The following is a 15,609-nucleotide window of genomic DNA, read 5'->3' on the forward strand; positions in this document are numbered from 1 at the left end:
GCTTTATTTGCTCATCCTCTAGTACACTAACCACTTTTACCCATCCCCACTTTACATAGTACACTGACCTGAACAGATTTTGTGCCACAATTTCATTCAAAGGGCTTCTCATTCATTTTGTGACTGCACTGGATAATCTAGATGAAAGCAATATTGGGGATTTTAAAGTATGGGTCCCTTATATCAGAAAAGCATGATAAAAAAACCCCCTGCGTTCAGTAATACTGTCTTTTGAAAAGATATCTTCAAATTGCAAACACATGTATTTTCACAAAACAATTTGGTCAGGAAATTTTATTTTAACATTCTAAAGCAGTAATGCTTCAGATGTTACTTAAGTGCCCCAGACAGGATTAACAAAATTAAATGTTTCTAAATTACAAATTTGGCTCCTGTAGGGAGTCTCAGGAAGAAAAACAAAAGAAAACAATCCCCCCTCCCAAAAGAAGTATGACACACACATTTTGAAGAAACCCCAATGTTTCATGCACTGGTAGGCAAGATGTAAAAAGCCACCCAAATTCACACATTTCTACACCAATCATCATCAGAAAAAAGTACTCCGTAGTCAATCTGTACATCCAAATGCATTTGGGAATCTACACCTACATTACATTATTTAATGTTATATACATTTATTACCCACCCCCCTTGTTTTTAATAATTTCTTATGTAAAACCTTCATTCAAACCCAAAAAAGATGTAAGACTAACTTGGGGGGAGGGGGCAGATAATCACTTTAGACATTCAGTTAAAATGTAGTTTATCTAAATCTCAAAATGTTTAATAAAAACAAATATCTTCTCCATTTAACAATTTGCTTCCTAACTGTACAGTAAATTGCATTGTAGAGAGTACACCTCTATCTTCAAACTGTATCTTCTTTGGATGGAATTAAGATGTAACTGGATAGTTTTAAGATAAATAAATGGGAAGTTGGTCCAACTAAGATGACAGCAGATATATTACATGCAGGATTTAATATTTTAAAATTTTCTCTTAAAAAAAAAAAAAGGATGCAGTTGAATTGGGGGCGGAAAAAAAGCAGGTCAAAAAAGAACCCAGGTTCAATATATAAAAATGTCCCACAACAGGTTGATGATGGCAGTAAAAATAAGAGAAAAAAAGTAATCTTTCTGGAACATCATTTTTCAGTATTGTAGAAACACTAGTGCCAGGAAGATTTCTATTCATGTAATTTTAGCATCCAAGTTTCCCTCTATTTATTTTATTGGAACAAATGCTTTAAATAAACTATTTGTCCTCTTCACTGAAGAGAGCTGGTCTATTTCATCTTTAATGAGCTAGTTTTTGGGAAGTTTAGCCATGTACTGTAGTAATGCCTACTGCATAAAATCCAAGCATTTGCTGTGAACAGTTGGAGAAAGCAGTCAGTAAGAACCTAGGATCAATGGAAATAGATGTTACTTTAAGCCATCCACGAAAGAGACCCACAAAGTACCCAGTGTTAAAGCCCAAATCTCTTCTTGCGCCTTTTTTTTTTTTTTGCTGTGCAAGTTCCACCCCTGTGAAAGAGAAATTGATCCGAAGTTCCAGGCTTTCTTGGGTCTTTAGTCAATTTTCACATTAGTATAGATTTTTCGGACAAAGGCACTTGTTCCCATGTAACCAATTGCTCCTGTAAAGATAAAATAAGATGTTTTGAAACAAATACATACAGAGCATATACCCATCATTTACAAACAAACACTAAATGCTCTCTGCTCTGGAAAGTTATTCTTTTTTTAAGATAACATCTAATGTTAGCATTCTCCCTAAACTTACTAAAATAGTGTCACTTGTTTTGCAAATTACCTGTTGCTGTCATATACCAAGTCTGGCCTGATGTAACATTTTTATAGTTAAATATCAATTATTTCATGAATTATGAACTATATGAATTAAAATAATCTCTTAAAAAGACAGAATAATTTCAGAATGACAAAAATCCATTAAATGGAAAAAATAAGTCTTTTAAAAATTTAAGCATAGATTATTCTAGGTTATTAAAATAATACTAACATGTTCTCCAAACAATATGATACACTTATGGATAATTTAGTAAGAAGTGACTGGGGGTTCTCTCAGGGAAGGACTGAGACCCATGGCCCAATAGCATCTGAAGCTCTAGAGAGGACACATTTCTGATGACTTCCTTTTTATGTTTAAATGTAGAAGCTGTGTGATTGGTAGAAAGGTAGGCATTTGAGGACATGGATGAGAGAGACAGATAAGTAGATCAGGAATTTTGAAATGCTGTTTTTGAATAATTAGCCTCAAACAGGGCCCAAAATATCAGAAAGCAGGGGTGTTTCTGTTTTGTTAAATTAAGTTTCTGCCTCCTAGCCCTTAAAAAGTACTTGGCACATGGTAAGATACTCAATAAATATTTGTTGAATCAATGAATTAACTGTATAGTTCTTTACTGTAAATACTAAGAGATCTTTAGAACAAGACAGGTGGTCATTCGTATGATAGAGAAGATTCTCCACTGGATTTAGGAATTTACCATCAAAGTCTAAAAGTCAGTCTTCCGTGAGTTAACGATACACACACATACACCTAACTGGCTACCTTTGAACTAACTTTTATTCACCCAAGGTGTATGCAAGGAAAAAATAAGTCTTTCTGCCTTTCCTATACATATGTAAACTGTAGCTCAATGGAATCAAATGGCTGATGAAAGGAAGTTTCTCCTTAGAGAAGTGTCCCAGCTAATAAATATAAAAGGAACAATGGAATGAAAATATTGTAACCACTAATGAACTTAGTGGAAGAACTAGGCAATGATCATCAACGGCTGCTAACCTCACAGAGACAACCAGACATTTAAGTGCCTCCTTATGAAAGTTTACAAACCACCTGTTAAGTGTTATTGGACAGGTATTCTTGAGTGTGATCAGGTCTACAGATCTAACTACCACTTTACAGGAAATACAGGGAAAAGCACACAGAGAAACATTAAATAATACCTTAGGGATGCAATCAGCCTAACCCAGAGTGAAAAACTCAACAGGATTTCAAACAAACAAACCAACCAAAACCTAAGTTTCTTAAGTAATTGTAAGGGAAAAGAGAGTAAACATCAACAGACTTAAAGCTGCTTAAAAGACAGTTTTACCAAGCAATGCATGGACTTTAATTGGATCTTGATGCAAACTGTATTAAAAAAGAAATGAGGATGTGTGGGATAAAAGTGAATACTAAGTGAATATTTGAGCACCTTAGGAAATTATATATATATATATATATAAATATTATTATATAATGCATTCTTATATATTATAGCTATATAATAATTATATAAACACTGCACATTTGATGTATCTATATACCCACATGCATATACACACACACACAAATATTTACAGCTAAAATGACATGAAGCTTGAGATTCACATCAGAAAAAAAGGAGGTAAAGTGGGAAAAGAACGAAGACAAGACAGGATACAAGTTGACAATTCCTGATGTTATTAGGTATGTTAGGTACATGGGGACTCACTACGTATATACTACTGTTTCTCTTTTTGCATATATTTGAAAATTCCCCATAATTAAATATCAGAAATACTTTAAAAACCCACTCAGACAATAAAGGAAACCTATTTTTGTAATAAATAGACACTTATTTTTTAATATGAAATTATATTATCCTTGAAAATTAGTGATAATTCACCTTAAAATAGCTATATATAAGTTCTTACAAGATAAGTGGAAATAACCATTCAATTTTAAAAACCTGAATTCTTTTTAATTTAAAGTATCTGTAAAATTTTAGGTAGAATCAAAAATTTAACTGGCACAATACAGTACTAGTCCAATAAGCAAATTCAATTTTCAAGACTTATAAAATATTGTTCCCTTTTGAGCAGAGATATGCTTAAAAGCAAAATAGTGTCAATCTAGAGAATCATTTTTCTTAATCTTATGACTATCTCAAGAATAACCTTATAAAATACTACTTTATAAAAGGAAGAGACTGAATATGCTCTCTAGAAAAAGAAATGTCTTGGGAATAATACCAAACTTAATTTTTTAAAAACTAAAATGCTATGCTCAAAACATAAAGTCTGCAGCAATCTAATTATTTCCCCCTTAACAAAATTATTTTTTTTCTACATTACAAAATATATATATTTTTCTTTCAATTACTGATTGAAAAAGCATATTAGCAATATAACCAGATGAGTATGTATAATTTTTGTATTATGATGACATTTTAATCATTTCCAGTGTGAACTTGTTCCCCTCCCTGACAAAAACAGATTAGCACTGAAGGCATATAAACCCATTAAAGAATAAATGTTGGGACATTGCCAGAACAGCAGGGAACTGTAAATGTGCCAGGACTGTCAGGCAGCAAGATGAAATTTCAACAGGAAAAGCATTCAAAAATTTAGCTATTAAGTAGGGGCACTACGATTCACAATCAAGACTGGCCCCCCAAAGTCCTGCTCCTCCCCAAAACTCCCCACCACGTCTCATATGTCTCACCACCTAATAACAGACCTGCACTATACCTGGTGCTTTATACACATGACACTATTACAGATAACTTCTCTGAAAGATATGCCCATTTTATAGATTAGAAAATGAGACTTAGGTTAATATGCCCTCCCATGGCCACAAAGGAGGTTAAGTGGCAGCATGGAGATTTAATCCAGATTTCTTAAACTTTCCAGTTCATGTCTTTTCCATTTTTCATGGTGCTTCTAAAAAGTTCTTTCATTTTCTAGCTATTTCACACACACTATACACTCTATTTATGGTGATAACTATTACCTCTTCCATTTAATGGAAGACTGTAATACATCCATGAAACAGTGATATCATCCTCCTTTTATAGACGCTTGGAGAGCTTGGGGAATTGGATCAAGGTATAGAACCACAGACTGCACAGCCAGAACTTAAGCCCGGTCTGCAAACACCCAAGTGTGTACTCAGAACCAGTCAATTGTGCTGCCTCCTGGACACTCTTACCTCAATGAACAGGGGAACAGAAACTTCCAAACAAAAATCATTTGGCCAAAACCTTAACTTGTTTACACAATAATCTTTTCCAAACAATCTAAGCTTAAAAAAAAAAAAAACGCAATTCTCAACATGAATGAAAAACTAATTGTGGTATGGGAAATAGTGCTATACACAATTATTAAAAACAGGAAATTAAAGAAATCAGTGAGGTAATAAATTAGATTTTGAGGAATAGTTAAAAGGACTGAAATCAGATGTCTGAGTTTCTTTTGGTGTTCCTGATCAAACAATAGAAGGTTATTTCTCAGTTTCCAAAAACTGTATTTTTCTGATTCAGAAACACTCAGAGATTTACTCATGATATTCCAAGAATTTCAGAACTTACCACACATTATCCCCAAGGCTGTGCTAAATACCGCCATATATCCAAAGTAAAATGATGTTTGAAATAAGCCATACATCCTGAAATAAAACAAAAAAATCATATACAGCATATCCATTTTTACTTTCAACATAAGGCCTAAATTCTAGCATTTAAATGATACTTAGTTTCTAAAATACAAAATGAGAAAATGTCTCCACTTACTTTGTTTTGAAAAAATAGTAGTAAAAGGAATACATGTAAACATAAATTGCAGTGGATGCAGCAGAGAGAAAACTTGTCCATTGCCTAAAGAAAAAAAGTAACTCTTTTGAATGGATCGCACTGAAAGATTTTAAAGCAAAGCATTTTATAAAAACATCCTTTATGATTCTATATATATAAAAACAAATGCATGTATAATGGCATTTAAATATATCAACAAGGAGAAAGCCAAAGAACTGGAAGGAGAGATCCTAAATTTTATCAGATATCTAATTACAAATGACCCTAAATAAACCATTTCCTTTTTCAAATGTCTCCTCATGTTTAAAATAGTGACCCTCATTAATACTCCCAATTTTTTTGACTGATACTATTCCTTTCTCTAAAATCGTCAATATTTTTATAATTGAAAAAACTCCTACACTATCTTAAGAAAACTTGTATATAGATTTTTACTTCACTTGATACATTTCAAATGCAATCTTATTTTACATTATATGGTCCCCAGAAGCTCCTCCCAGAAGTAAGTACTCACCACCTGTAATCCTCTGCATTGAGTAGAAAGTACGTGCACACGATGGTCACACAGACAGTCACGATGCACAGGATGACGAGCACCAGCATCATGAAGCCATAGACATAATAGATCTTGTACGCCCAGAAAGAGGTGAAGATGAAATACCTAAATACAGCCCAACAAAGACACAGTTCTCCAATCTTTATTCATAAAACTTACCCTGTTCTTGCTAAATCTCATCTGCACCTTAGTTATCACTTAAATCTCAATATTTTTCTTCCAAGCAACTTTCAACAGTTTCCCTTCCTCCCCTTTCATCTCTAAGTAAAACTGAATAAATGAGAAGCTTTAGGAGTGTACTGTGGAAAAGAAAAATGAAAACAGCTAAAAATTCATATTTTTAAAATAAATTCTCTCATTTATTTTTTTCTGCATACTACTATACAAGCAACACAGTTTACAAAACACCCGATTAAATTTTTTAAAAAGGTTTGATATGGTAATAATGTATAAAATTAGGAAAATAAAAATAATTAGGCAAAGAAAGTCTAAGAAAGCTCTATGCCATTTTCACAGGACTGCAAGAGAAAGGGCACTATGATTTTATACCAAAAAAAGATCCTTTCCTCTAATTCCATTACCTAAGCCATCATTAAAACAAAAAGGATTTTTTTAACCTTTTTTCTTTTTCTTGTTCCCTTCTGCTTGCTAGTTACCTTATCTATTACCCATTCTTTCAACAGATATTTACAGAAGCCCTACACATATCAGAGAAGCAGCGAGAACACAGTTAAACAGTCTCTACCCTCAAGGAGATGAGTTCAGCACGGAATATCAATAAAGGGACAATCATGACGCACCATGACAGGCGCTTCACCAATGCACCTGAGAGGAGCATCTAAGCAGTGCTCTGGGCAAGGGAAGGGGGAGCGACCCTAACTCCCATATTTCCTTTATCTTATTACAATGAAATCTCTCCAAACATAAATACATTGCCAAAACTTACATTTCAATAAAGATTGAGCCAAAAGGTAAAATTCCTCCTAGGCAAACAATAACTGCAGGCTCCATGAACCTGGAAAATATTGAAATTAGCAGTGAACTTCTAGTATGATTTCCACATTATATTAACTCTGATAACAGGAATCGTTGGTACTTAAAAATAATCTAAAGGACAGAAATAAGCCAGTAAAGAGAAAAAACAAAAATTCAAAGAGGCACAATAGTGAAATGGGATTTCAAATTAGCCATAGTTAAAATTTTATTGTTAAAATTCTTTTTGGCATTAAAGCCCAAGATAAGAATTTCAGGAACACAAATTCTTGCTACTGGCAGAACTCAAGAAAAACTCTGTCTCCTCCTGATCTATACTTTACAGTAACTTCTAAAAATTTTAGTCCTTTACTTACAGAAAGCCATAGGAAAAGAAAATATAAGTTTTGAAACTGCCTCCCCCATCTGAAATAATGTTTCCCAAATTGTGGCCTTGTCAGTCTCTTTGCTCATGCTTTCCTTGGTTCAGTAATTCCTTTTCCTTTGAATTATACAATTAAAGTATTATGAGTTCTGAGTTATAAAAGGAGTCAAAGAATGACTCAAAAATAAAATTCAAACCTCATTCATTTACTCAACAAATATTTACTGATTGCAGTCAGTAATTCTCCAACCCTGAATGCCCTCCCTTGTCTCATATTTCTTTTCCTGCAAGTACTGGCTCGAGTGTTCTCCCTATAACGCCCTTCCCAAGTCTCCCAGCCAGAGGTGGGTTCTTCGACTGCCTTCTGAATGTAACTCCAAGGCTGCACTTACCACACTATACTGTACTAATTACTTATATAATTACTCACTAGATTATAAACCCTGGCAGGCAGAAGCTATTCATCTAGGTATTCCCAGTGCCTGGCATAGTACACTGCACATAAAAGACAGCAAACTACCATTTCTGACATGAACAAACTACAAAATTGAGAAGAAAATGAGTTGAGAGCTGAAAAAAAAAAAATTAAAGATCATTTAATCTCGTCTCCTTTCTTCCTTTTATAAGAAGTCAAGATCCACAGAGGTTAAAAATGACTTGCCTGCCAGATCTAGGATGTGGATTTTGGTTCCCATATAATGACATAGAGAAAATGAAGAGACATGTGAGCCTTTCCTATACCTAAACGTCACCCATGGTTAGTAAGAGTACAGGTTACTCCTTCCTCTCACCAATCTAGTGACCCAGAGCAACTTTTGTGATTTCTGACTAGGCTTTTACTTTAATCTTATCCTCCTAAGTAATGGGTGAAGGAACATCAGGATATCAATGGGCCTTAACAGGCTAATCTTGATTTGAAGAAGATAAAACTGACTTTAAAACACAGACTATAGACATCCTCATAGCACTAATCTAAAAAAAAGAAAAAAAAAAAATAGAACATGTATAATTCCTAAGACTAGAACAGATCACTCTCCTTTAAATTATGAGGCTATTTTATCCAGCTTCCACTTCTGCAAATGTCTACATACCTCCAGGTCTTCAAAAGACTGTATAAGTACTTGAAAATAAGTAATATTTATAATACAGCAAAATATCTATGAACAGAGGCATTTCAATATATATCCCCTATTATGAATATGTAGAGTCTACCATATAGTTGTTTTAAATGAGATGAGGAATAAAAAAATATGCAGTAAGATTGTTCTATTTATGTCTGTAAGAATTAGTAAAATAAAGAATGCAGAATAGCATAAATCAGCACTAAAACATTCAATATGCTAATTTTAAAGGGCAAAACATATGCACAGTGAGTTCACATTTTATTCAAATTTGAATTACAAAAATTAGAAATATAAACATATTAGTGATATCTCATTTTATGTCCAAGGTTGAAAAAATATAAACCATCTCAAGTTAAAAATCCATCAAGAATCACTATTTCAAAGCCGACTAAATGAACTATAAACTATGTTTAAACTACTGCAATAGAAGAATAGCTTTAGCTATTAAACAGAAATACCTGTCATCTTTTTGTCAGGATTAAATCTTGAATTACGGGAGATCCTCAAAAATACATTTTGTGCATAAAATGACAAAAATGTATCTAAGAGATTTCTATACTACCCCAGAAGTGAAGATAAAGAATGTAGGTCAGTAAATTATGTGCTCAGTCACATTCAACTCTTTGTGGCCCTATGGATTGGAGGCCGCCTGGCTCCTCTGCCCATGGAATTTTCCAGGCAAGAAAACTGGGGTGGGGTGCCATTTCCTACTCCAGGGGATCTTTCTGACCCAGGGATTGAACCGGCCTTTCCTGCATCTCTGGCATTGGCAGGCAGATTCTTTACCATTAGTGCCACCTGGGAAGCCCTAGTTAATCTCTCAATTGATTCAAAATATATGGCTATAAATGTGTGTCAATTTTATTTTGAATAAAAAATGTGGAAAGGACACTGAAATTGTAAGCCAGGTGTTGGCAAACTTTTTCTGTAAAGGCTCAGATAATATTTCATGTTCTACAGGTGATATGGTTGGTGTCTGTCATAACTGTTTAACTCTGATGCTAGAGTGGAAAAGCAGTCATAGACAATATGGGAATAAACAGGCGTGGCTATATTCCAACAAAACGTTATTTATAAAAACAGACTTGGTTTATAGGCTGCAGTAATACAACAGCTGCTGCGTTAGGTCCTATCCGCCTCTATGAACTAGTGTACTGACCAAAGCATTTGATTTCTCTGTGAATGGCACTAATATTCAAAAAGTGAAATAAAGATACCATTTATTACTACTCCTAACAATATAAGTTGAAGGAGAAAGAAAAATACAAATCTTAAGTTTAAACTTATAAATACATGCCAATTCTAAAAGTTATGTATACGCAACAGCCTTAAGAATTTATATATTGTGAGAAGCAATCAAAGAAAATTTAGCATTCTCTTTACCATTTTTTCTCCGGTATGGGACGAGGCACAGCATTGACACGACAAGGAAAGTTGGGTTGACCTGACAGATTTCGGCCAAGTATTGTACCAACAAGATTTAGAGGAAGGATAACAAAAAAACAGATGCAACAAACAGCCACCTGTAAATTAAATTAAAATGTGTGTGATTACTCAGAGAACAATAATATTAACAAAAACAAATAAAAAGGATAAAAAAATTTAAACACAATTTGATTATAAAAGAAAATGTTTAAGTTCAAAATGGGTTAAAATTGTGCAGAATACATACTAATAGCAATAGGAAAAGAATGTCCTTTAAAATATTAGAATTAAACTAAATACAAGTTGAACCATATTTCCTATCAACTGTAGCTCCCAATATTTCCTATTCTTGCACACTGCCCCTGCCATAGTCCTTTTTTCTCTGTTTCAGCTGTCATGATTTTAACATATCCTTTATCTTTTATCATTATAACCAACTTATTTACTTGCCTATACTTCACTGAGCTCCTAATAAGCTCAAGGACCTTTACACGTGTTATTTCCCTACTTCACAGGTGAAGAAAATGAGACAGAGAGGCTACGTGACTTCCCATGATCACACAGTTTAGTAGGTAGCCAAACTAAGATTTCATTTCAGATCTGCCTGTCTCATTCTGTCTGCTCGTTTCTATTCTACAGTGCTTTAGGATCTTAAAAATAAGAAAACATCACTATTTATGCATATATGTATATTACTAAAATAATATGACTATTTCTCTGCCTATTAGTAATCCAAAGTCTAACATTACAGGGGAGACCATACAGAGATTCTAGAACCAAAGTTAAGGAAGCATTTTTTTTGTGATTTTTTTTCTTTTTTATATGAACTTGTATTCTTACAGAGACACACTCAAGCTCTTTTCAGCCACCATGTAAATCAGGATTAGTTCACTCTGAACTTCTAAAACTGAAACAGAACTGAATCACCTCTAGTATCTCTCAAATATATATTTTGGGGTTCTAATAAATCAACAGTGAGAGAAACGCTGAATGAAAATTGTGAAGAAATTAACTGAGAGAAATGAAGAGGTGTGGGGTAGAAAATCCACAGTGATGACATGAGAAGGAAAGAATCTAATTTGAAGCAACATTACTGAAAACTCTACATCTTCATTATACCCTGATGTGTGCTTGCATGTGTTTAGACAAACCAAAGGGCATCATCATTTTCCCTTCAGGTCGTGCTTAGTCGCTCAATCGTGTCCATTCTTTGCAACCTCAGGGACTGTAGCCTACCAAACCCCTCTGTCCATGGGGATTCTCTAGGCAAGAATACTGGAGTGGGTTGCCATGTCCTCCTCCAGAGAATATTCCCAACCAGGGATCAAACCCAGGTCTCCTGCATTGCAGGCGGACTCTACCATCTGAGCCACCAGGGAAGCCCAGTAAAACTCGTACAAAAGTAGGAGAGTTAAGAGTTCTGACATTCCATTTTAAAGCTCAGACTTAGAAACTCAAATCAGTGGTATCTCAGTTTAGATGTGTTAATAATATGAATTTTTGCTTATATGAATAATAAGAAAAGGTGAAACATAAAAAATAGGCAGATGTTTTAAAGATATTTTAAATACTAGGATATATTGTGAATTATGCATATCCCATATTTGGGGGTTGAATTCTGTCTCAATTTTTGTTGTTTTTAAATTATTATTTTGCTACCATTAAGTATATAAAACTCATAAATATTAAAACATTGTAATAAGAGACCTACATATTTTCCCTTAATTTACCAGAACTCTAATTTCAAACAAGGACTGAAGAGAAGTTGTTGAGAAAACATTCCTATGTGGAATGACATGGTCTAGCAAAGTAGTTTTCAAACTGTTCCACAGAACCCTCAGGTCCTGCTGAAAAAAGTTTTAGTTAGGAATCCCACAAGCACTTGATTTGAATATCCTTTTGAAAATAGCTTTTTTAAAAAAATTATTTTTAACTGTAAAAAAAATAAGGTGGGAGAAGGGTCAAGAGGGAGGGGACATATGTATACCTATGGCCAAGTAATAGTTGATGTATGGCAGAAACCAACACAATATTGTAAAGCAATTATCCATCAACTAAAAATAAATTTTAAAAATAAAGTAAAAATAAAGAGCAACAAAAAAATAAACAGACTCAAATTATTTTCATACCAAATATTAATACCTGGAGATACCACAATCAGGTTAACTCATTTCATGTAAACTTCAGAATAAAGTTTCTTCTGCTATCTCTGTATATATATATATTTGGACTCCTACTAAATGTATCACTGATTAGGAAGGCCTACACTGGTCTTTTGTTCTTCTGTCCCATACCCCACTCCCACCCAATTCTGGCCTGCACATATTTGCTCATTAAAAGCTTTATAAGCAAATGCACTACAGTACATGCATGTCATAAGCAATTAAGTGGCAGGTGAAGTGAAGGCATACCCTGCCTGTGTGCTCAAAGCATTAACAACAGTCAATAAAGGAACCAATAAACAGTCTCATCAAGACATTATCACTGTTTATATTTGTTTAAATCCCCTCCCCTTTTTCCTGACTTTAATACATGGTAAAAATGTGAGCAGTATGTTGGAAACTATTAGTGACTGAACTGTGAAACCAATTTCCTACTCCTTTATGTCCAAGTTCTGGATGAGTTTACTTGAAGAAATACTCTGAGACTGCAATGTGAGTTGTTAAACAGTCACATGGAACTAAATCATCTGTGAAGTCAGAATTTTTCTCAGTACTGATACTCAACCAAATAAACTGGTTACTAAAGAAGAATGTTATCTTACCCCTTGATATTAGATCTGTATTCATCACAACTTTCTTGCCTTCATTAAACTTAAAATGTTAAAGTACTGAATTAGCAAAATTTATTTAGACTAATAGAAGCATGCTTATTATCTGTTTTCTTTCTTGGGTTTCTACATTAAGCTTTCAATTAACTTGAAATTTAGCAACTAAGAGTTAAAAAATCATTAGCTTAATACACTGGAGAAAACCTGGAACTCAAACTAATATAGGGCCTTCCCTTAGAGCTTCCTAGCCTTTGTTCACGGATCAATGTAAAGTGAAAACAGGGAGGGGGGAAGGAAGGACTCACTACAGGTTGAGGGCGTCCCCTACTGACAAGAAGAACAAGTTAGAAACAAATACTGCATATCACTCCTTAATACTCCAAAGATGTACCAATTGGTCAACTATTCTCAATCTCAGTCACAAGGCAAGATTGTGAATATTATTTTACCTTTGTTTCCAAACTGGCCTTTTAAGGAAATCTGCGGTGTGAGTAAAATGGAAAGGGAACAGGCAGCCCAAAATGTGCTATTTTGGAATGCTGCTGCTGCTGCTGCTAAGTTGCTTCAGTCGTGTCCGACTCTGTGCGACCCCATGGACTGCAGCCCACCAGGCTCCTCCGTCCATGGGATTTTCCAGGCAAGAGTACTGGAGTGGGTTGCCATTCCCTTCTCTGTTTGGGATGCTAAAGGATATAAATTTCACTGAGGGTGACAGACAGTAATTGCTTATAGGTGGGGTGATTCTCAGGCTTCCCAGGTAGTGCCAGTGATTAAAAAACCCTCCTGCCAATGCAGGAGACTTGAGAGACTCAGGTTCAATCCCTGGGTTGGGAAGATCCCTTGGAGGAGGGCACAGTAACCCACTCCAGTATTGCCTGAAAAATCCCATGGACAGAGGAGCCTAGTGGGCTACAGTTCATGGGGTCACAAAGAGTTGGACACAACTGAATCGACTTAGCACAAGGTGATTCTTAGAAAATATATCATCTTCTCAGTCATTATGTTTAGGTATTTCCTTGACATGTGCTCAGAGCAGACAATTTTTATTGCTCCTTTTTTACTTATACATTTTATACCTTTATGTCGATATAAAAATTAGCTTCAATTTAAGCATGCTGACAATAATCAACCTAATAATCAGGACACTGCCAACTCAAACACAAATACTTATAAGAAGCCTATCTTATAGATATTTTCAACACTTCTCATTCTGATTCCTGGCAACTTCAATACTATAACAGAAGAACACACTGGATTTGAAGTTAACAACTTATTCTACAGAGCTGGCCAAAAAGTTTGAGGTTTTCTGTAAGCTGGTATGAAAAAATCTGAATGAATTTTTTGGCCAATCCAATATAAAGCTAGCATTATCCTGATATCAAACCATTAAAAAAAGATATTACAAGAAAACTGCAGATCCATATTTCTCATAAACATAGATGCAAAACAACAAAAAAGAACAAATTTCAGCAAATTAAATCAAGCTATATATAAAATGGATAATAAAGTGAAAGTGAAGTCGCTCAGTCGTGTCCAACTCTTTACGACCCCATGGACTGTAGCCTACCACACTCCTCCGTCTGTGGGATTTTCCAGGCAAGAATACTGGAGTGGGTTGCCATTTCCTTCTCCAGGAGATCTTCCCAACCCAGGGATTGAACCTGGGTCTTCCGCATTGTAGACTGACACTTTACCGTCTGAGCCACTACATCATAACAAATTGAGGTTTATCAATGGAATTCCAGAGTGGTTTAAGAGTCAAAAATCAATCAATGCAATCCACCATATTATCAGACTAAAAAAAGAAAAATCATAGATCATCTCGAAAGGTGCAGAAAAAATTGTTGCAAGAGCCAACCTCCCTTCACAATAAAACAAACTCAGCAAACTAGGAATAGAGGGGAACTTCATCAACCTGATGAAGGACATGTATGAAAAAACGACAGGTAACATTTCTTGATGGCATAAGGCTGAATACCTTGCCCCTAAGACTGGGAACACGATAAAGAGTCTGCTCTCACCTCTTCTGTTCAACACTGGACTGGAGGTTCTAGTCAGTGCAACAAGGCAAGAAAAAGAAAAGAACTAGAGGCTCTAACCAGTGCAGTGAGGCAATAAAAGGTATACAGATTAGAAAGGCAGAAGTAAAACTGTTTATTCTTAGACAACACAATACATGCAAAAAATCTCTGGGAATCTACAAAAGAGAAATAAGAACTAATAAGTGAGTTTAGCCAAGTTGCAGGATGCAAAGCCAATATGCATAAATCAACTATTTTTCTATACACTATGAACAAGCAACCAAAATTTTAAGAAATACCATTTATGAATAAAATAAAAAATATGAAATACTTAGGAGTAATTTCAATAAAAGCTGTACAAAACCAAAACATTAAAATCTACAAAACATTACAAAGAAAAAGTAAGGATGTCTAAATAAATCAAGAGATATACCATGTTCATTAATCAAGACTCAATATTGTTAAGATGTGAATCCTTCCCAAATTTATCCAATAGATTTAATGGAATTCTAATCAGGTTTTTCTGTAGAATTTGACAAGCCAATTCTAAACTTCACACGGAAATGCAAAGAACCTAAAAAATCCAAAACAACTTTGAAAAAGAATTGATTTCAAGACTTATTGTAAAGCTACAATAATCAACACAGTGTGATACTGGAAAAACAAACCAACCAACCAACCCGAATCAATCAATGAAACAACAAAGTAGAAAAGAAAGTCCAGAAATAGATCCAACAAATATATGGTCAATTGATTATACTCTTCTTACAACCTT

General features: G+C 34.4%; 1 protein-coding gene across 1 annotated transcript in view; it reads right to left on the reverse strand.

Moving 5' to 3' along the window:
* Nucleotides 1–279: 279 nt before the first annotated feature.
* Nucleotides 280–15,609, reverse strand: part of TM9SF3 (transmembrane 9 superfamily member 3) — a 57,697-nt gene continuing 42,367 nt past the window's right edge. The window contains exons 10-15 of the mRNA XM_043927008.1: nt 10,002–10,141; nt 7,084–7,152; nt 6,096–6,242; nt 5,561–5,644; nt 5,360–5,436; nt 280–1,639 (exon numbers count right to left, since the gene is read on the reverse strand). Of these exons, the coding sequence (XP_043782943.1) occupies nt 1,572–1,639; nt 5,360–5,436; nt 5,561–5,644; nt 6,096–6,242; nt 7,084–7,152; nt 10,002–10,141 (585 nt within the window). The 3' untranslated portion in view covers nt 280–1,571. The remainder of the gene's footprint in view (nt 1,640–5,359; nt 5,437–5,560; nt 5,645–6,095; nt 6,243–7,083; nt 7,153–10,001; nt 10,142–15,609) is intronic.

This window comes from Cervus elaphus, chromosome 15 (genome assembly GCF_910594005.1).
Source record: "Cervus elaphus chromosome 15, mCerEla1.1, whole genome shotgun sequence".
Classification (NCBI taxonomy): domain Eukaryota; kingdom Metazoa; phylum Chordata; class Mammalia; order Artiodactyla; family Cervidae; genus Cervus; species Cervus elaphus.